A 23,709-nucleotide genomic window follows, 5' to 3' on the forward strand; every position below is an offset into this window, starting at 1 on the left:
ATTGGAAACAGCAGACTCTTTCTGATAGTTCATAATGACTTGTGACACAAGCTACCAGTGGCTATACTGAGTGAAGTGTTGTTGATAGGATTAAGTTTAGCTCCTTGTGTACGGTTGTTTCTCTAATGTAGCAAAGTCAGGTCATGATATTGGGCTCAGTATTTAAACTCGTAGTGAGTGTTTTTCTTGAGTGTTTCAGTATTTATTGATAGTGACTGATGCATATACAGGATTTATTGCATTCAGGTATACCATATGATAGTAATTCATGTAAAGAAATGATTTCTTTCATGATGACTCAGTAAAAAAGTATAAAGATCTCATAAAAACCAAAAAAATACTTTATTATTTTAAGGACATAAGGTAATTCTTTCTTACTATGTTCAAGCAATATCTTATCTATACAAACTATAATCATAGTGTATGTAACAACTGATTCTTTTATGTTACAAACTTCACTGGCTTTGTTAATCATACTAGCAAGTTTCATATGTTCCTGAAGCATGGTGTACATTGATAATTTGTACATTTGATTTTTATTGTTATCCAAGGTTTGTGCACTCACTGACGCTTAATGAGTGGCTATTTGAAAATCTTCAGAATATCCATACAGAGATTGTGTAATTGCAGTTAACCTATATTATGTGACCACTTTTAATGATGAGACCAAGTTGGGCTTTCAGCTGGGTTCATATTTTATTATCACTTTACAGATGATTTTTCAATATAGGAAAAGTTTGGATCATTGTGAACTTATCATCAAATTTTATCTAGAGTTCACAGAGCAAAATAATTTTAGTGGCCTTACTTGTCATTCTGATCACCAGTGTCATAAGACTTCAGAGTGACTATGGAGTCGTACTTAATTTTTATTGTGTTTTTGGACTTGGGCTGCTAACCAGAAATAGTGAGACTCAACAGTGCTCGAAGACATATTCCTGCAGCAGGGGTGACTCAAAATTATTGTGTGTTTTTTAATACTAATAAATGTTATAAATAATACTTTAGGCTCTCAGCTTGTGTTTTTCCTATGTTTGTGTTTTATTAATGAAGTTAGTTTTTGTGAGCATTGCATTATATGGTGGTAATTTATAATTCATCTTCAGCAATATTGAGAATATTGAATACCTAGAGTGGATTTAGTTGCTAAACTTAATGAATACTTCTAAAATATGCTGGTATTAGATGAGGTATGAAATGCCAGATTCAGTATTTCAGTTTAGATGTCACGAAAGACTGTAATTTGGAAATGGAATTGGAAACAGTTACATTCTATTGTTTATGTGGATCTTTTCCTCATATAAGTGAGAGCGAGAGCCTTGTAAAAAGAAACAAGTACAACAGTGTATGATGTGTACAGTATGTTATTGTATGGTTTTTTGTATATCACATGCCATTATTACTCTTCCATGTAAAAAGTTCTGTGACCCTTCTGTTTCTGGTTTTACATTACAGTAGTCTTGGGAAGGTGGGGTTTCTATAGACTCCCACGCATTTTAGTTTAAAGTTTTTACAAAAGTTTGAAAATCTTTTAGTGTAAATTTTTTTATTTCTTGGGCAGAAAATATTTCCAATATTATGTCATGCAGTTTAGTGCATGTTGAGCAAGAGGAAATCATTTCAAATTCAGAGATGTTTCACATAAACACATGTATGCATGATTTATGTAAAGGTGATGAAGGACGAAAGTTTCTGGATGCCCAGCACACACATTAATGACAGTAAAATATCTGATAAGAAAGTGTTGGTGAGACAGCAAGCAAGCTGTCAATTTTAAGCATGTTTTTGCAGTAAAATTTCTGTGTCAGTGACTGTTTATTGCTTGTTTATATTACTGTGATGCAAAACCATAATATTCTTGGCTGAATTTTGGAAATATGGTTATCTACCTTGGCCTAATTAGAAATTTTCAAAAGTGTATTTTAATTTTCAACGTATTGTTTTCATTTAATTTTTTCTTGGTGATAGGGGTCAGTGCAATGGACTGAATGCTTCTGTGACAACATGCATTACAGTTATTGTGAAACTGAGCAGTGCCACAATAGATGACTGCTGCTGTTCTTTGAGACAGTTGACTAGATTACTTAAGTCATATTTGGTTATTCCTTAATTGCTCCAATTTCATGATTTGCATTTCATAAAACTATTAATAATTGGTTACCACATCACTGATAGTGTGAAGGTCATTGGTTTTCTCCTTATTTTTTCAGAGAAACTATTCCAAAACCCAGCCAAAAACTGACCAGTACAATATACCTAAGTACATGGAAGGCTTGTGCAACCTTACCTTGTTTAGCAAGAAGTAACACTAACAAAAAGCAGCAGAGATTCTAATGTGAATTGTAAAGCTGTAAGTGTGCACAGTTTAGCCAGTGTTTAATGCTTAAGATAAGCAATAATTTGAGGCTCATTAGAATCAGACTTGAAGCTGCATTTTGAGTTATGATGGCACAGTGTAAGTGTCCACAGGATTGCATATAAGTTTGATAGGCCACGCTGCAATTCCTTGGTCAGTCTCTTTGGTTTTACAGTGTAATCCATGATCTCCCAATGTAGTGTTGGGGACAGCACTGGAATCATTTGAGTCATATTGCAGCTCTCAGTGTTGCACTGTAGTCATTATGGCTCCAGTGAAGCCTGTATCATACAGCCATGTGAAGTCTTAGGATCTTATGCTGTCTTGTTGGAGTAGTGTGGTCCCTGAGGTTGCCGTACATTCCTTAGGATAGCAGTGCAGCTCTTGGGATCACTGCAATCAATCCAAGTCAAAGCTGGTCATTTTGAATAGCAATAGTGCAGACCTCAGTCACAGTGGGTTTGTGTGGTTAGATTGTAGCCTTCAAGACTGCAGTGCCACCTTGTATCATCATGTGGTTACAGCTGAGCCTTAAGAGATTAGATTTGGACTCTCTGGGTAATAGTGCACCCTATCATTAAACTGGCACTGCATCTCATGAGATTACAGTGAGGTCTTTCCTCAGTCACCATGTTGTTCTTAGGATGACATTGTGGTTTTTAGGCTACAGATAAGTTTAGTTTCCAGTGAACAAGATATAAGGGATTCTTCTCTTATTGCCATTAGTGAATATTGGCATTATTAAGTTTCCATCATGTAATAAAATTTTCTTTTACAAAGGTGTGAGTGTATATGATACTAGAATGTTTGAGAAGGTACAGAATCCACTTTTTTTTTATACCATTGGGTTATATTATATAAATCTACTGAATGGACATGATACTGTAATTTAAATGCATATAAAGATCATCCTCCATAATTATCATAAATGTCATTTTTTATCTAGGTTTAAACCCCATTGTTTTCATCAAATTTCTGTTCAGATTCCTAAGTATCACTTTCTTGATCAATTTGTTTGTCACTAATGAGATTGTGATTTTCACCTTGCAAAGTGAAATGAAAATATACAATATAATGTGTTTTAATTTATTCCTATTCATGAAGTGAATGTAGGATTGACTCCAATCTACATACTTAAGAACACATACATTTTGTAACATCTAATGATCCAGTAGTAGTCTCAAAGGTCAAGTTTATTGCCAATTTACAAAGGACCAACTGCAATCATACCAATAATAAATTCTACCCTTCTGGTGTTCTTTAATTTTGGATTTGTGATACAAATATTGCACTCTAAAGATAGCTTTACCATTTCATGTATACAGTTCATCTGGCTTACAAGATGAGTATTGTACTTGTTGTACAGATGGTATTATAAACACAAAAGATGCAATTAGCATCTGATAATTCTTCTTCTTGCACCATTAGCACCTATCATGGACCTTTTTATTTGGTCATTTTCATTTTCATTTATTTCACATACAAGCATCTAGTCCTGCTACTTTTCTGGGCACCCTTTACCTTCCCCTTTGCTCCTCACTTTGCTAAGAGGTCTCTGATCATAAAAGTGTGCAGTTTCCTGGTTGTCGCTTTACCTTCCACTTCACCAAGGACCCTGACATCATTCTGCCCTGTACCAGAACAAGCTAAGTCCAAATTATTTTGGGATGCTACGACAGTAGAAGTACATTCTTCATTTGTAGACTGAGAAAGAGGGGACCACATGTTATGCATAAGTGATGTGGGTACACATTTGTTATTCATCTCTAAGGGAGGGGTTTTTGTTATAACCTGCTTTCCAGATGGTGTTGGAACAGCATAATAAAGTCCATCCTTGAATTTTTGAGAATTTCTTATATAATTTTTTCCTCCCTTTTGGATAGGTACATTTATTCCTTTGCTAAAATCTTTACCATCTTTGAAAAGTTTGATAACATCTACAAGTATATCTCTATCATCCTCAATGATTTCCTGTGCTCTTTCACCATTTACTTCCATACATTTTTCTCCAGTGAACACTTCTGTAAGATTCGTGGTGTCCTCTGAGGTACTTTCTTCTTTCTGAGTATCAAAACTTGCTTCAGTTGTGCCAGAAATCTTTGCCTTGTTTTTTTCATAACCTACTAATTGTGTCTCTGGCTGATGTTCCTCCTTAGAGCCAGAAGTACTAGAATTATGATTTGTTACATAATTTTCAGCTAATTTTGAAGTACCTGAGATAGTGCTTGTGGTATTAATGATTAATGTTTTGGCACTGGAAGATTCTTTTTGCAGGCATAAGCATTCTAAATCTTGAATTGCTTCTTTACATGTTGATTTTAAGGTATCTGGTTTACAAGCTCTGTGAATTCTGCAAACATGCAATGACTCCTTGTATTTCAAGTGCACTTCACTGTCAGTAAATGAAGGTGGTAATCCACTAGCAGGGAAGCCTTTAACACTCTCATAATTTGTACTGCCTGACTTTTTGTGATCAGGGAATGAAAATTTCGGAGAAGTTAGAGAATTACCATGACTAATGTTTTCTTTCAAATTTCTTAAACTATGAGACAGATCATCAATGCTGCTTTCTGAGATGCCATGATTCAAACCTAGGGGGCTCATGTGACTCAGTCCTGTGTGTTTTAGGCTATCTTTTGTTGGATTTGTATGACTTATCTCTCGGGGCATTTCTTTACATTTGAATGAAGCATCACGTATTAACATGTTCCCTGTAGTTAGACTTGCCTCGAGGCTTTCCAAATTTTTGCCTTCTGTCGCTTCTGGATTTGGTGGTCTTTCCCGAAAAGTGTCTTCCTCTGTGGAATGCAAGACTTCACTTTTGGATATGTTTCCTGTAACATCTGTATGACTGTTTTTTACTTTGAGTGAATCTGCTATATTTTGATTCTGAACACAAGTTTTCTTGTGGAAATCTTTTAAATGCTGATGATTTTGTGACTGAGAGGGCTGAGAAGTCACCTGATTATCAGTAATAGGTAATAATGCATTCCCCCAAGGATTCTTCCAACTTTCATGTTTTTCTTGTGACTGTAAATGTTCTGTTCCACAGTGTACTCCAGAGTATGGTACATTTTGTAAGGATATTTCATTCTCTCCAAGGGGGGCAATCCATTGACTGCTGTTTATATGGGCTATGTCATATGGTCTGAATGAAATATTGATAGGAGATAATACTTTATTTAACTTATATCTGTCATCAAAACAACTTGAAGAAAATACCCCTAACTTTCCTGTTGCACCATCTGCTGTATTTGGTGACTTCAGGAAATAAGAGTAAGAAGTATCATCTTGCACACCAAAAGACTTCATAAATGTTTTATGAACCATTAGGCCAGAATCATCATTGTTGCTTTGAAACAAAGTGTGAGGGTTGAGATGAGGTAGAGTTTCTGCAACCTCCTCTCCACGATGACCTTGGAGAACAGAATGCCCTGATCGAGTGAGCATTTGGGGACAGATATTTTGTGAGTGGCATCTTAATGAATTCAAATTTTCTAAGGAAAAGGTTTCGGATGGACTTTTCCAGGCAAATGTGCCCTGTGGGAAATTATGGTCTATATCATTAAAGACCCCCTTTCTCTTTACAGACAGGGAAGAATCTTTCAGATTATCAACTCCCTTTTCATCAATGCTTTTTTGCACATGTAAATATTGGTGTAAAACAGGTTCCTGTCTCCTCTGACCAAAAGAATAAAAGTTTCGATGCTCTTTTCCTGTATGGGCTTTGTGTGGGATTTTTTGTAAATGATCAATGCTATCCTGTGTACTGGAATTTTCTTTAGCAACACTGGTGGTGGTGATTGTAGGAGCACATTTCGAAACTCTTTTAGTGTTGTGGCTATTGCTTCTCCCATGTGAAATGACAAGATCTATACTCTGAGGTTTCCTGTTAGTGCAAGTCTTCATTGAGTGATCCACCATATTTTTTAATGCTGAACTACTGAATGTGGGGAACACTGTATTAGTGTTGTTTAGAGCAGCAACTGGGCTCATATTGGAGATGGTTGTAGAAGTGGTATCACTAGAGCAAGGAATGGAAACATTTCTTATGTCGTTAGCAGCTGACCTAGAAATGTCAGTGGAGAAGTTATGGCTGTCTCCGCCATTTACACTTTGAACTCTATCACCATCATAACTGGTACTGGCTCTGAGAATTCGGTTTATAGAGGATATGGAGGGAAGATGGGCCTGTGGGCAGACTCCATCCCTGGCTAGCCTGGAACGGATTTCCCAGGCAAACATTCCTGGGTTTTGGTGTTTATACTCCCTGATGCAAGCCACCACTGCTGGGGTAGATACTCGCGGCTTACTACCTCCTGCAAACACAGTGACAAGAAAAAAGATGACTGATAACAATCACCAAAAGTAAAGAGTAATAACAACAGTGATTTAATGTGGTGGCACTTTTTAAGACTGCTGTACTAGAGGCTGCCAGGGATGTGTACAGTATGTTATGTGTAAGCTGAGGAGGGAGAGGTAAAGTGAGGCTGAGTGAAGATTTAAGAAAGTGATTGGAAAAAACAGCTTGGAAGATATTAAATCTGTCAGAAAAAGCTCATGAATGGAGAGAAAAAATAGAATTTAAAGCCCTGAACAGAAGAGTTAAATTTCAAAAGAAAGCACCCAAGTATCTAGGAAGAAAAAATGAATAGTTTAAAATAAGAATGACTGAAGACTGTTATAATAAGTAAATCACACAGGAAGATTCAAGAGTTTTTAAAGAGAGTGTGAGAAGATTTGAAAGTATTTAGGGAAGTAGTGCTTAAACTGAGGAGTATGTGAAAGGTGGTATGGGGATATTAGAAAAAAGGTAGAGAGGTAGAATGAGGAAGTTGAATAGCTAATGAAAGAGAAAAGGGCATAGTGTACGGGTAATTTTTGCAGGAAAGGAGTGCAAGTATTTGGAGTGAATACACAGAAACCAGGAGGAGGTCAAGACATATCCAAGAGTCAAAAAATCAAAGGTACAGGAAAGGCATTGTGAAAATATCCATTAATTTCACTGAGAATAAGATAATGGTTCGGGATAAGGTGAAAAGTGTGATAAGGACAGATTTGGAAAGTAGTAACAGGCAAGGACAATGTGAAAAATGAGATGGTCTGAGTATCTTGAAGGAACACTGAAAGCATTAAATGATAGGGAGGCAGCTGTGAAGTACCTGAGAAGATGTGGCAAGCAGGTTGAGGGAGTCATGGCATACAATGTGATGAAATGAGAAGAGGTAGTAAAAGCCTTGCACGAGATGAAGTGTGACAAAGTGGTAAGTGTGGATGGGGTTGCCATACAGTTTCTCAACAGAGGGATGACAGTACTTCTGACTAGTCGGTCAGACTGTCAGACATTTGTATGGCATATGGTAAGGTGCCTGATGACTGGCACTATGCATGTTTAAATCCCTTGTATAAAGGCAGGGGTGCAAGAATGAATGTTTGAATTAGATTAATTCTATTGAGAATACCTTGTAAGGTGTGCATCAAGAGTGGTGAAGAGGAGGTGAACCTGTTATTTGCTTTGAAGAATGTGTGAGAGATATCTGGAGAAAGAAAATGAATTGCAGAAGGCACATATGGACCTTTGAGAAAGCATATGATAATGTTGGCAAAGATGCCTTATGGAAGGTGCTATGAATACATGGGTTAAATGTTACATTACTAAATACAGAAGAGTTTTCAACAGGAGAGTTAGGCATGTGCTCAAGTAGAAAAAGTGGTGGGTAGATAGTACCGGTGGAGCATGGGAGGTGAATCCTTTGCTGATTGCACTTGACATGATTCTGGAGGTAGACTCCAAAGAGAAGCTCCAGAAGCTGGTGCCAATGCTTGAGAGACCATATGAAATGAAAGCTGAGAAAAAAGATGCTATCAGAAATAAGGCAATGAAGTACAGCAGGTGTGAGACAGACAGTATTGTTTGAGTATGATTTTCAGTAGGAAGGACTTGGAAGAAGTATAATCATCTGGGAATGGATATGGCAGCAAATGGAACCATAGTGTCTGAAGTGAATCTGGGTGGAAGAAAAAAACCAACATCTTGGATGTATTAAGGAGAATGTGGGATATGTTAGGCGTTTGCATGGCAAAAATGTTATAATTGAATATATAACAGCTCCAACAGTGTTGTATGGATGTGGCTGTAGGTCTTGAATGCAAAAGAAAGAGGGAGGAGGTGTTTGAACTAAAAGCCTGAGGACGATATGCAATGTTTGGAAATCTGACAGGGTAAGGTATGAGCATGAGAGGTGTGCTTGTACATTCATTCTGACCAAGAGTACCAACCCTGGTTTACTGAAATGGTTTGTGCATATGAATAAAGCCAAGATAGACTAGCTAAGGATTTATGTGGCAGAAGTATAAGGGGCAAGGGGTTGAGGCAAATCAGGGGATTGAAAGAATGGAGTGAAAGAGGCTTTGGGGTATCAGGACATGAATATTCAGAACTAGAGACATGCCGTCATCAGAAGGAACTGGACTGATGTGACAGTCTCTAACTGTCATGTATAATGCACCGAAACCACAGCTCCCTTTCCACATCCAGGCCCCACAAAACTTTTCATGGTTTACCCCGTGGTTTAAGCTTCACATGCCCTGGTTCAATCCACTGACAGCACGTCGACCCCAGTATACCACATCATTCCAATTCACTCTATTCCTTGCTGCCTTTCACCCTCCTGCATGTTCAGGCCCCAATTGTTCAAAATCTTTTCTACTTCATCCTTCCACCTCCAATTTGGTCTCCCACTTCTCATTCCCTCCACCTCTGACACATATATCCTCTTGGTCAATCTTTCCTCACTCATTCTCTCCACGTGCCCAAACCACTTCAAAACACCCTCTTCTGCTCTCTCAACCACGCTCTTTTTATTTCCACACATCTCTCTTACCCTTACGTTACTCACTCGATCAAACCACCTCACACCACACATTGTCCTCAAACATCTCATTACCAGCACATCCATCCTCCTGCGCACAACTCTATCCATAGCCCACGCCTCGCAACCATACAACATTGTTGGAACCACTATTCCTTCAAACATACCCATTTTTGCTTTCCGAGATAATGTTCTCGACTTCCACACATTCTTCAAGGCCCCCAGAATTTTCACCCCCTCCCCCACCCTATGATCCACTTCCGCTTCCATGGTTCCATCCGCTGCCAGATCCACTCCCAGATATCTAAAACACTTCACTTCCTCCAGTTTTTCTCTATTCAAACTCACCTCCCAATTGACTTCACCCTCAACCCTACTGTACCTAATAACCTTGCTCTTATTCACATTTACTCTTAACTTTCTTCTTCCACACACTTTACCAAACTCAGTCACCAGCTTCTGCAGTTTCTCACATGAATCAGCCACCAGCGCTGTATCATCAGCGAACAACAACTGACTCACTTCCCAAGCTCTCTCATCCCCAACAGACTTCATACTTGCCCCTCTTTCCAAAACTCTTGCATTTACCTCCCTAACAACCCCATCCATAAACAAATTAAACAACCATGGAGACATCACACACCCCTGCTGCAAACCTTCATTCACTGAGAACCAATCACTTTCCTCTCTTCCTACACGTACACATGCCTTACATCCTCGATAAAAACTTTTCACTGCTTCTAACAACTTTCCTCCCACACCATATATTCTTAATACCTTCCACAGAGCATCTCTATCAACTCTATCATATGCCTTCTCCAGATCCATAAATGCTACATACAAATCCATTTGCTTTTCTAAGTATTTCTCACATACATTCTTCAAAGCAAACACCTGATCCACACATCCTCTACCACTTCTGAAACCACACTGCTCTTCCCCAATCTGATGCTCTGTACATGCCTTCACCCTCTCAATCAATACCCTCCCATATAATTTACCAGGAATACTCAACAAACTTATACCTCTGTAATTTGAGCACTCACTCTTATCCCCTTTGCCTTTGTACAATGGCACTATATATATATGTATATATATATATATATATATATATATATATATATATATATATATATATATATATATATAATATATAGTGTTGGGTGATTTGAATGCAAAGGTGAGTAATGTGGCAGTTGAGGGAATAATTGGTATACATAGGGTGTTCAGTGTTGTAAATGGAAATGGTGAAGAGCTTGTAGATTTATGTGCTGAAAAAGGACTGATGATTGGGAATACCTGGTTTAAAAAGCGAGATATACATAAGTATACTTATGTAAGTAGGAGAGATGGCCAGAGAGCATTATTGGATTACGTGTTAATTGACAGGCGCGCGAAAGAGAGACTTTTGGATGTTAATGTGCTGAGAGGTGCAACTGGAGGGATGTCTGATCATTATCTTGTGGAGGCTAAGGTGAAGATTTGTATGGGTTTCCAGAAAAGAAGAGTGAATGTTGGGGTGAAGAGGGTGGTGAGAGTAAGTGAGCTTGGGAAGGAGACTTGTGTGAGGAAGTACCAGGAGAGACTGAGTACAGAATGGAAAAAGGTGAGAACAATGGAAGTAAGGGGAGTGGGGGAGGAATGGGATGTATTTAGGGAATCAGTGATGGATTGCGCAAAAGATGCTTGTGGCATGAGAAGAGTGGGAGGTGGGTTGATTAGAAAGGGTAGTGAGTGGTGGGATGAAGAAGTAAGAGTATTAGTGAAAGAGAAGAGAGAGGCATTTGGACGATTTTTGCAGGGAAAAAATGAAATTGAGTGGGAGACGTATAAAAGAAAGAGACAGGAGGTCAAGAGAAAGGTGCAAGAGGTGAAAAAAAGGGCAAATGAGAGTTGGGGTGAGAGAGTATCATTAAATTTTAGGGAGAATAAAAAGATGTTCTGGAAGGAGGTAAATAAAGTGCGTAAGACAAGGGAGCAAATGGGAACTTCAGTGAAGGGCGCAAATGGGGAGGTGATAACAAGTAGTGGTGATGTGAGAAGGAGATGGAGTGAGTATTTTGAAGGTTTGTTGAATGTGTTTGATGATAGAGTGGCAGATATAGGGTGTTTTGGTCGAGGTGGTGTGCAAAGTGCGAGGGTTAGGGAAAATGATTTGGTAAACAGAGAAGAGGTAGTAAAAGCTTTGCGGAAGATGAAAGCCGGCAAGGCAGCAGGTTTGGATGGTATTGCAGTGGAATTTATTAAAAAAGGGGGTGACTGTATTGTTGACTGGTTGGTAAGGTTATTTAATGTATGTATGACTCATGGTGAGGTGCCTGAGGATTGGCGGAATGCGTGCATAGTGCCATTGTACAAAGGCAAAGGGGATAAGAGTGAGTGCTCAAATTACAGAGGTATAAGTTTGTTGAGTATTCCTGGCAAATTGTATGGGAGGGTATTGATTGAGAGGGTGAAGGCATGTACAGAGCATCAGATTGGGGAAGAGCAGTGTGGTTTCAGAAGTGGTAGAGGATGTGTGGATCAGGTGTTTGCTTTGAAGAATGTATGTGAGAAATACTTAGAAAAGCAAATGGATTTGTATGTAGCATTTATGGATCTGGAGAAGGCATATGATAGAGTTGATAGAGATGCTCTGTGGAAGGTATTAAGAATATATGGTGTGGGAGGCAAGTTGTTAGAAGCAGTGAAAAGTTTTTATCGAGGATGTAAGGCATGTGTACGTGTAGGAAGAGAGGAAAGTGATTGGTTCTCAGTGAATGTAGGTTTGCGGCAGGGGTGTGTGATGTCTCCATGGTTGTTTAATTTGTTTATGGATGGGGTTGTTAGGGAGGTGAATGCAAGAGTTTTGGAAAGAGGGGCAAGGATGAAGTCTGTTGGGGATGAGAGAGCTTGGGAAGTGAGTCAGTTGTTGTTCGCTGATGATACAGCGCTGGTGGCTGATTCATGTGAGAAACTGCAGAAGCTGGTGACTGAGTTTGGTAAAGTGTGTGAAAGAAGAAAGTTAAGAGTAAATGTGAATAAGAGCAAGGTTATTAGGTACAGTAGGGTTGAGGGTCAATTCAATTGGGAGGTGAGTTTGAATGGAGAAAAACTGGAGGAAGTAAAGTGTTTTAGATATCTGGGAGTGGATCTGGCAGCGGATGGAACCATGGAAGCGGAAGTGGATCATAGGGTGGGGGAGGGGGCAAAAATCCTGGGAGCCTTGAAGAATGTGTGGAAGTCGAGAACATTATCTCGGAAAGCAAAAATGGGTATGTTTGAAGGAATGGTGGTTCCAACAATGTTGTATGGTTGCGAGGCGTGGGCTATGGATAGAGTTGTGCGCAGGAGGCTGGATGTGCTGGAAATGAGATGTTTGAGGACAAGGTGTGTTGTGAGGTGGTTTGATCGAGTAAGTAACGTAGGGGTAAGAGAGATGTGTGGAAATAAAAAGAGCATGATTGAGAGAGCAGAAGAGGGTGTTTTGAAATGGTTTGGGCACATGGAGAGAATGAGTGAGGAAAGATTGACCAAGAGGATATATGTGTCGGAGGTGGAGGGAACGAGGAGAAGTGGGAGACCAAATTGGAGGTGGAAAGATGAAGTGAAAAAGATTTTATGTGATCAGGGCCTGAACATGCAGGAGGGTGAAAGGAGGGCAAGGAAGAGAGTGAATTGGATCGATGTGGTATACTGGGGTTGACGTGCTGTCAGTGGATTGAATTAGGGCATGTGAAGCGTCTGGGGTAAACCATGGAAAGCTGTGTAGGTATGTATATTTGCGTGTGTGGACGTGTATGTATATACATGTGTATGGGGGTGGGTTGGGCCATTTCTTTCGTCTGTTTCCTTGCGCTACCTCGCAAACGTGGGAGACAGCGACAAAGCAAAAAAAAAAAAAAAAAAAATATATATATGGGAAAGTATTGACTGAGAGGAGGAGGGCATGTACAGAGCATCAGCTCTGGAAGAAGCAGTGTGGTTCCCGAAGTGGTAGAGGATGTGTGGATCAGGTGTCTCCTTTTAAGTATGTATGTGAGAAATACTTAGAAAAACACATGGATTTGTATGTACCATTTATGGACTCTGGAGAAGGCATATGACAGGGTTGTTAGAGATGATTTGTGGAGGGTTTTAAGAGTATATGGTATGGGAGGTAAGATGTTAGAATCAGAGAAAAGTTTTTACCAAGGATGTAAGGCATGTTTACGAGCAGGAAGAGAGGAAAGTGATTGGTTCCTAGTGAATTTTGGTCTGCAGCAGGTTTGTGTGATGTCCCCATGGTTGTTACATTTGTTTATAGATAGGGTGGTTATGGAGGTAAATGCAAGAGTTTTGGAGAAAGAGGCGAGTATGCAGTCTGTTGTAGATGAGAGGGCCTGGGAAGCGAGTTAGTTGTTGTTCGCCAATAATACAGCACTGGTGGCTGATTCGTGTGAGAAGCTGGGGACTGAGTTTGAAAAGTGTGTGAAAGGAAAAAGTTGAAAGTAAATGAGAATAAAAGCAAGGTTATTAGGTTCAGTAGGGTTGAGGAACAAGTTAACTGGGATGTAAGTTTGAATGGAGAAAAATGGGAGGAAGTGAAGTGTTTTAGATATCTCGGAGTGGACTTAGCAACAGATAGAACCATGGAAGCAAAAGTGAGTCACAGGGTGGGGGAGGGAGTGAAGGTTCTAGGAGTTATGAAGAATGTGTGGAAGTAGAGAACGTTATCTCGGAGAGCAAAAATGGGTAAGTTTGAAGGAATAGTAGTGCCAACAATGTTATATGATTGCGAGGCATGGGCTGTTGATAGGGTTATATGGAGCAGGGTGGATGTGTTGAAAATGATATATTTGAGGACAATATGTGTGGTGTGAGTGGTATGATCGAGTAAGTAATGTAAGGGTGAGAGATGTGTGGAAATAAAAAGAATATGGTTGAGCGAACAGAAGCGGGTGTGCAGAAATGGTCTGGACATATGGAGAGAATGAGTGAGTAAAGATTGAGAAAGAGGATATATGTGTCAGAGGTGAAAGGAACAAGGAGAAGGGGAGACCAAATTGGAGGGGGAAGGATGGATAAAAAACGATTTTGAGAGATCGGGGCCTGAACATACAGGAGGATGAAAGGCGTGCAAGGAACAGACTGAATGGGAATGATGTGGTATACCGGGGTCGATGCGCTGTCAATACAGTGAACCAGGGAATGTGAAGCGTCTGGGGTAAACCATGGAAAGGTCTGTGGGGTCTGGATGTGAACAGGGAGCTGTGGTTTCGGTACATTACACATGACAGCTAGAGACTGAGTGTGAACAAATGTGGCCTTTTTTTGTCTTTATTCCTGGCACTACCTTGCTGAAGCAGGGGATAGCGATGCTGATTGCCTGTGGGGCAGGGAAGCAACAGGAATGGATGAAGGCAAGAAAGTTTGAATATGTACATGTGTATGTAATATTTGGATAGGGGTATTAATGTAATATTTGCATATGTGTATGTATATGTATATATATGTTGATAAGTATATGTTATCCCTAGGGATAGAAGAGAAAGAATACTTCCCATGTATTCTCTGCGTGTCGTAGAAGGCGACTAAAGAGATGGAGCAGGGGGCTGGAAATCCTCCCCTCTGGTTTATGATTATCCAAAAGAAGGAACAGAGAAGGGGGCCAAGTGAGGATTTCCCCCAAAGGCTCAGCCCTCTGTTCTTAACTCTACCTCGTAACGCGGGAGATGGCAAATAGTATGAAAAAAAAATGTATATGTATGTATAGTGCGTATGTGGGTGATTATGCTTATATATATGTGTATATGAGTGGATGGGCCATTCTTCGTCTGTTTCCTGGCGCTACCTTGCTGACGCGGGAAACAGCAATTATGTATAATGAAAAATAAATGAATATATATATATATATATATATATCCCTGGGGATAGGGGAGAAAGAATACTTCCCACGTATTCCCTGCGTGTCGTAGAAGGCGACTAAAAGGGGAGGGAGCGGGGGGCTGGAAATCCTCCCCTCTCAATTTTTTTTAATTTTCCAAAAGAAGGAACAGAGAAGGGGGCCAGGTGAGGATATTCCCTCAGTGGCCCAGTTCCCTATTCTTAACGCTACCTCGCTAACGCGGGAAATGGCGAATAGTTTGAAAAAAAAAAAAAAATAATATATATGTTGGAAAGGATCACAATTTTGCGCGTGATCAAGATATTCCTATGAGTCCACAGGGAAAATGAAACATGAAAAGTTCCCAAGTGCACTTTCGTGTAATAATCACATCATCAGGGGAGACACAAGAGAGAAATATAACAGTCAGTTTGATATACATCGAAGAGACAAAGCTAGCTTCATCTCTTCGATGTATATCAAACTTACTGTTATATTTCTCTCTTGTTTCTCCCCTGATGATGTGATTATTACACGAAAGCGCACTTGGGAACTTTTCGTGTTTCATTTTCCCCGTGGACTCAGGAATATATATATATATATATATATATATATATATATATATATATATATATATATATATATATATATATATATATACTTTATTGGTGAAAGTTTTGAGAGAAAGAGTACATAACCATGACAAGATACAGCCCTTAAGCGGACTAGTGCCTGGTGCTCAGAAAACATCCTGCTAAATTAACAGTACTGTTCCTAGCCAATAGTAACATAGCATACTCATCAGTTTCTGGTTCATGTGGAAGTATTTTTTTTTAGCAATTTATTCAAGTTCCTTGATATCTCTCTGCTTTGTGAGAGAGTACTTACTTATCAGTCCTTACTACCGGATTTTATTAGAAGGCAAGGCTAACGCGTAGGGATCACTGTATGAAAATATGAAGAGCGAGTGGTGTGAGTTATGTGTTGTGAATGAGAAGAGACTATGGCAGAAGTATCAAAACCAGAAGACCACATGTGGGGTAAGCAGAAAGAAATGACAGCTACCTTAGTCAAATAAATGACACATACCAACTACTAAAGTGCTAGCACAGTGCAGCCCTCACTAAATGCCAGGAGAGTGGTACTGGTCATATATAACCACCTGGTCAGTGGCTGCTTACTGGACAGTGAGAGAAAGAGAAAGCTAACTCACCTATTGCTCCTGGTAGGATGGAGCCAGTCTCTGCGAACCTGGCCAAGATCTTGGAGACGCAGCCATGGGAGACGAGGAGATGGCGAGATATATCACATGGACGGTACCCTAGTAAGGCCAGCTGGAGGATGCGCCACCTGGTCACAGCTGGTAAAGGTCGACCGTTTGCATAATGACCCCCAAGTTGGTTCACACCACAACGACCGCCTACAAGATACAAAAAAAGACACTTACTGCACACATAATAGAATACCCACATATATATATTTCAAAAACAGGCGGCAAAGGATCTAATAGCCTGTTCTGAGATTACCTGCTGCATATATTTATAATGGGTTGGGTTGGGCCATTCTTTTGTCTGTTTTCTTGCGCTACCTCGCTAACGCGGGAGACAGTGACAAAGCAAAATAATAATAATAATAATAATAATAATAAAATAATAATAAAAATAATATATATATATATATATATATATATATATATATATATATATATATATATATTCAGCTGGCTTATATTTGGTGTCTCATGTCCTCCTCAAAGGGCTATATACTTACCAAGAGCAGTATGATTTTAGGAAAAGTAAAACAATGTGGTGAAGCAAGCTAATCAACTAGAGAGAGCTATGTGACCAAAAACCCCTTCTGGCTACATACCATGATCTGTTACAAAGCATTTGCTGTCATTAAAACACAAATTTTGGCAATCTAAACAGGAAGCGTCCCTGACTGTGACACAGTCATTGGCTGCCCAGCGTCGAAAGCATAGGTTCGAATTCTAGTTGCGGCAGTCGATCCACAGTCAACCCAGCTGTTCATCCACAAATAGGGGTTGGTCAATAATATATATATATATATATATATATATATATATATATGGGGATTAGGAGAAAGAATACTTCCCACGTATTCCCTGTGTGTCATAGAAGGCGACAAAAACGTGAGGGAGCGGGGAGCTGGAAATCTTCCTCTCCCGTTTTCAATTTTCCAAAAGAAGGAACAAAGAAGGGGGCCAAGTGAGGATATTTCCTCTTTGGCTCACTCCTCTGTTCTTAACGTTACCTTGCTAAAGCGGGAAATAAATAAAAGAGGAACCCACTTCTATAAGTACACATTCTTTTACCTTCAGCTGAAGATGGGTAATAATCTTTCTCACTCATACCAGATCTTTTGGCTTACATATCGACGAGACTAACTGGAAACTGCAGTGTGTTTACATAACGGAAAACGGAAGTACGTAGGACACTATCTTAACTTGACAGGAATTAATCTGTATTCATCTAGCACCCAAAAAAGGCCACAGATGAACTGCCACACACGCAAAGCCACGATAAAATAGCGGTTGATATATGACCCCCGAAGAATTTATAACATGGAAAATAATACGGCAAAATGAAATCAGTTTTTATGTCATGAATTTTTATCATTAAACGCAAACACAGACACACACGTACACTGTTACCATCTATGGATCCCCTGCAGCTTCGATGCTGCGCTTCTCGCAGTAGCATGGTAAGGATGGTTCCATTAGGGTGGGAAAGTCGTCGACGGCATTATATTCCTTTCCATCCGCTGCAGATGAAATAGAAAAAAAAAAAAAACCTTGCCAAAGATAACTTCCTGCTCACCTTTGTTCTCACAGGCGGAATCCAGTAATATATATATATATATATATATATATATATATATATATATATATATATATATATATATATATATATATATATATATATATATCTTTTCTTTCTTTCATACTATTCGCCATTTCCCGCGATAGCGAGGTAGCGTTAAGAACAGAGGACTGGGCCTTTGAAGGAAATCCTTACTTGGCCCCCTTCTCTGTTCCTTCTTTCGGAAAATTATAAATGAGAGGGGAGGATTTCCAGCCCCCCGCTCCCTCCCCTTTTAGTCGCCTTCTACGACACGCAGGGAATACGTGGGAAGTATTCTTTCTCCCCTATCCCCAGGGATATATACACACACACACACACACACACACACACACACACACACACACACACACACACACACACACACACACTCACATATATATATATATATATATATATATATATATATATATATATATATATATATATATATATATATATATTCTACAACGAATAATACTGAGTACAATGTACCGTATGATCACAGAGATAACCCTCCTAATAATAATAATAATAATAATAATACGAAAATGAAATAATACAATCAATACAAGACGGATGACAAAGCAGGAAAAACACCCTACACTTACTACCATACAATACGGGGAGTTACAGTAACAAGTATCAGAATTCCTGGTAACGAAGTGGACTCACCACGGGAACTCATGGCTAAAGACCAGGAACGAATATACTTGGCCCAGCTGAGTCCGTCACTCACTTCATATATAACAACGCCCCAATCCTCTAAGTTCCCTCGAACTGAAGATGAACTTAGATTCCTCACTATCACTATTGCTTACAAGCTTAAAGCTTTTCTAAGCCCGCCTCCCCGCCCCCTGACATTCGCCTTACAAGTGTCAGACAACAATGAGATGAAGCGCCGCCAATCTCAGCTTTATATAACTTCCTGTCCCATCATGGCGACAGGCTCATCTCCCGGTCCCCCTCCTCACCCGCTTGTGGCCCGCCCCAGCCCTGCTCAACCGCACACCCTCTGTTCTCACACTAAATCCAATGTCTTTTTCTGGCCGCTTGACAAATCCAAATATTGGATTTCGGTGACTGAAAATGAGGAGTAAATATGGATCAGCAGCGTCCAATAGGAACTTAGTCAATACCAAAGAGTCTTGCTGTGATATTTCCAGCTGTGAATAAAATATACCGTACACTCCCATAACAATTATTGAAGATTATATAAACTACCGTTCCGACTTGTCCAACAGAGAATAAGCTGATAAAAAAAGGAGACATCGTTTCGAGCGTCTCCCCCAGCCAGCATCCGGGTAATTGGCCAGTGCCCACTTTTCCGAGCCAACAAGTCCACGGCCATCTTGGACTGTCTCAGCTTTTCTGCCTCGAAACCCGTCGAAAACTTTCGGACTGGCACCATCCACTTGTGTGTGAGTCGTTGTTGTGCGATAAAACTGGAGTATGACACTAACTGATCGAGAGCGAGTTACACTGATTACTTCGTTGACATACAATAAGCATGTAATATTACTGACATCAAAGATGCCATATATGAAGCAAAAGAAAACATAAACGAAAGACACCGCCAACGAAGGAAACATTCTTTCATAGTCTATCAATGGAGTAAATCTTTCGGATTAGCCTTACAAAGTTGGTCAGGCAAAATGATCGTTTTACGTGTTGTGTTCGAATTCGTTTCTTCTGGTGAAGTTTTCTTTTGTTGATAACAGATGTTGGACATCACAGCCTCTTATAAGGCTCTAGTCTAAATACCGTACTACTTAACGTTGTTTCTCATCCTCGTGCAAGGTTTCTTTACAAGATAAAAGCATCAGTGATGAACGTCCATGATAACAGCGAAGTTTTCGGACGTCTGAGGCCGATTATGGCGCCAAAATCTGACTCCTGGCGGGAAAGTGGACATCCGGCGAGATTCTGGCGGGAAGTGGAGCGCACACCGATGGACGGACAAACAGCCGCCATTGACGAAATTATCGGCAAACACGACTTGAATATTTGAGTTGTTGTGGGGGTCTGGGAGACGATGGAGGTGATAGTCTCTCGCTCTCTCAGTTGGGGAAATATTTTTTTTTTCTTTACCAAAAGTTTTAGTTTTCTATTTCGATTACAATACGTAAAAAAACAGTGCGATTCTGACTTTGTCTATTTTCGGTGATAATATATTTCAGCTAATTATCTGAACATCAATGTATGTATGCTACTATGAAGTACGTTACTGCTTCTCGCATAGGGAAAAATACACGAATACTTAAACTATGTAATTAACATTAACGACAGCATATAAATATACGTATCCGACACAGCATTATGCATCTATACCGAATTAATATGAAAATGAGGAGGTAAAGGTGTTGTTTACTATATCGTTATGAAGGAAAATGTCGGCAACATTACGAAATACGTTAAGAATGACGTCGTGAAGGCTGTTAGGACGAGTAAATTTCTTGTATGATTAACGTTATTACGTGATTTGTTAGATTTTCTAATGAATTAAATTTCTATGTGATCTGAATGAAATTTGTGGTGAACGGAGACAAAAATAATCCTAACAATCTTAGCTTTCGCAATCTACTTCATATATATATATATATATATATATATATATATATATATATATATATATATATATATATATATATATATTCCAGAATAGAATCTATTACCGTGTAATTATGAAAATTAAACAAAAGGGGCTTAATTATTAAAATAAAAAAGTTTATCCTTACCAAGCTATAAGGTATAAAAGTTTATCCTTATCAAGCTATAAGGTATAAAGGACCTAAGTAAATGGACTGGGTTAGAGTAAACCTGGATATCCACAAAACAAACGAGCATAATGTATATCTATTGGAGGAATGAAGAAAGTATAATAAAAGAAACATAAATTGGGAGACTTCATTAAAACGTTCTCTTTGATAGCATACAAAGCTACTCCCATTTTCTGTAACGAAAAGTAAACATTAGGATTCATATCAGACTGTCCTACATAACACTCTAGAGTACAACATGACCTACTGGCACTGACAGAGGAATAAAAGCACTTCCAAGCATTATTTGCAATAAATATATATGAAATCCCCTCATAATATCTAGTGAACTCTGAATATATAAACCAAAAGGTGAAGTCGTTCAACGAAAACTAGTCAGAACTTAAGCGTTTTTCTTAGTTTCACCACGTTTAACAATTACTGCAGTATGAATATAATTTTTTTTTTGCATAAGAAAGTTTACATGGTGTGAAGACTGGGCTTCTGTAGTAAATGAACAAAATGTAAACATGGGGAGAGGGGTAATAATAAAAATAAAAGTTATCAACCAAACATTAGGTTAGCTGGCTGCTCCAATATCAGTCGCAATGGAGAGCAAATCCTATATAACTGAGATAGAAAAGCATTTAACTAGTGCATATTTCCTTAATTTCTTTTCCCTTTTTAAAGTTCGTGCCTTTTATGTAAACTGTGCATGAAACTACAGCATCTACATGGCAATCAGACATATACTGCGCCTCTGCGCAGACGAAATGACCCAACACTAAACACTGCTCCAACCTACAATTTCTATAATCAATGATATATCTGTTGACCTTACCATCAGCAGGAACAACAGAGTAAGCATTTTCGTCATAGAATGATGATGGTTGGCTGATTTTTTTTTTTCAGTCCTCGAGACGACGAAAACAGACAATATTTCAAAGCATATGTGCCATACAAAATGAAATACAGTTGTTCAAACAGTTCTTCATTAAGTTAAAGGTTATTACTAGGTTGGAAAACGTGGAAAGATCATTCTTATCACACAATGATTATGAAACAGATCTGCAGAACACTGGAATCATTCAGTTCTTTATTATTTACTGAGCACGACAGCTAATTTACGCCAAGATATGTTTCCCTAATCGGCATGACAGACATAATTAACCTAATCTGACAATGCAATCCATACAGTGTTAACCGTGCTCCACAAACGACACACACACACACACACAAAAAATGCAAAAACGTGAAAAAATGCAGGTGTATCGGCCCCCAAAACTGATCCCTGACATATTGTTAGAAAATTTGTGAGCTACCACGACCACGAAGAGAAGTTATAAAAATTACGAGGCAAATGTCCAGTGAAGTGGTAGATCATACCGGCAAAATAATGAGAGGGGGTCGTTCAAGTGTCCGGGCCGTAGCCTAACCTAACCTAACTGATCTAAAAAGCACTACAGCTTGGTACCACACTTAGCTGTGAAGGTAGACAAGCTTCCAGAATCTACTTAAGATATTCGCGAGGTAACACAGTAATGTGATCAATTTTCATCACGTCTGACATGGTCTGTTAAAATACCCAACACGGAATGGCAATGTTTTGTTTACTTTGATCTAATTTTTAGGGTCATTCTTGCACAAAAAGGTTACGTCTGGTTGTCTGTACGGGAAAATCTTCTATGGAAAATCACATGACAGTTGGCATAATAAGGCTGATGAACCATAACCTTACCTTACGAGCGAGTACGAGTGATGGCAAGTACAGGAAGGCCATGTCAACAAGGTTCAACCCAGTCTTGCTTGTTCTCTGTATCACTTAAATATCACTTCTCAACTACAGTTACTGTTGTAACACATCCTCTGGCGAGTTTTGGCTCAAAATACACTTATACTTATTTTCTTGTCATGTCCAGAAATTCACATATAAGGATAACTGACGATGTGACACAGGTCAATGTTTACAATCCCAGCGCCGTCGCCTGAATGTTCTTCTGAGAAAACGTGAAACGTATTCCCATTTTCTTTGACAGGTTTAAAAAAAAGGAATATCGAACATTATTTCGTAATAGAATTATTACGTAGAAATAAAAATTCTTTATAGTTCATAGTTATAGCAAAGCATCTGTTCAGAATGTTATTACTTCGATAAAGTTTTATACACCAACTTCAGTATATATGATAGATCGGGTAAACTATTCTAAATTTCCATAGTGCAAAGTATAACGTTTTTTTCGTGGAAAATTACCAACTAGAAATATTATACACAAATTCACAGACGTATTTTAAATATAAAATGATATTTTCTATGAAGTGTGATTTAGATTCTGGCTTTATAATTGCTTGTCTATTAAATCTAATGATTAAAATATACAGACATCAATAAATTGAATATTTTGTTGGTAGATGTATCGAAATAATGAAATAATGGACCACATTTACCAGGATCTATGAGCACTTTCCCCTTTTGGTTTCTGTATTATTTGTTTTGCCATCAAACGGACAGGCTATTTATGCGAGGATAGACATCACCATGGTAGATATTTACGTTTTACTGATGAGGATAAGCACCATGTTAGCGCGTTCACTAACTAAGGGTCTAAATATGAGGTTCGCGACGGAACACCTTCACTTTGTCTCGAACCCTGATCATGCTGTGTGATGCGCATCATTCAATTTCTAATATTGATTGATATATATAATTGATCAGTATGTTTTAGATATAGCAAATTTAATTGTTATCCTTCAAAGAAAGGATTATAATCTCGTCGAGGAACTTTTCGCTCCGGGTCCACCATTTCCCTCCTCCTGCGTGGAGCGCAGCCTCGGATCAGTAGCAACACCATTAGAAGGGATCTGGGCATAATGATAATAATAATAATGATTTTGATAATGATAATGATGATAATAATAATGATGTTGATAATGATAATGATGTTGATAATGATGATGATAGTAAAAATGATAATAGTAATAATGATAATAATAATAATAATAACAATAATAATAATAA

At 38.7% G+C, this 23,709-nt stretch overlaps 1 protein-coding gene across 2 annotated transcripts; it reads right to left on the minus strand.

Moving 5' to 3' along the window:
* Positions 1 to 987: 987 nt before the first annotated feature.
* LOC139759757 (uncharacterized) lies at positions 988 to 22,680 on the minus strand. 2 transcript variants are annotated; one of them, XM_071682200.1, is made up of 3 exons: positions 22,432 to 22,680; positions 16,287 to 16,493; positions 988 to 6,675 (listed from the first exon to the last, which is right to left on the minus strand). In XM_071682200.1, exon 3 carries the CDS (start codon positions 6,599 to 6,601, stop codon positions 3,893 to 3,895), a length of 2,709 nt encoding a protein of 902 aa, XP_071538301.1. In that variant the 5' UTR covers positions 6,602 to 6,675; positions 16,287 to 16,493; positions 22,432 to 22,680; the 3' UTR covers positions 988 to 3,892. The 2 variants fall into 2 exon arrangements, with proteins under 2 accessions (XP_071538301.1, XP_071538300.1); XM_071682199.1 differs by lacking the exon at positions 22,432 to 22,680 and adding an exon at positions 18,610 to 20,240.
* Positions 22,681 to 23,709: the final 1,029 nt, after the last annotated feature.

Source organism: Panulirus ornatus, chromosome 34, assembly GCF_036320965.1.
Source record: "Panulirus ornatus isolate Po-2019 chromosome 34, ASM3632096v1, whole genome shotgun sequence".
NCBI lineage: Eukaryota > Metazoa > Arthropoda > Malacostraca > Decapoda > Palinuridae > Panulirus > Panulirus ornatus.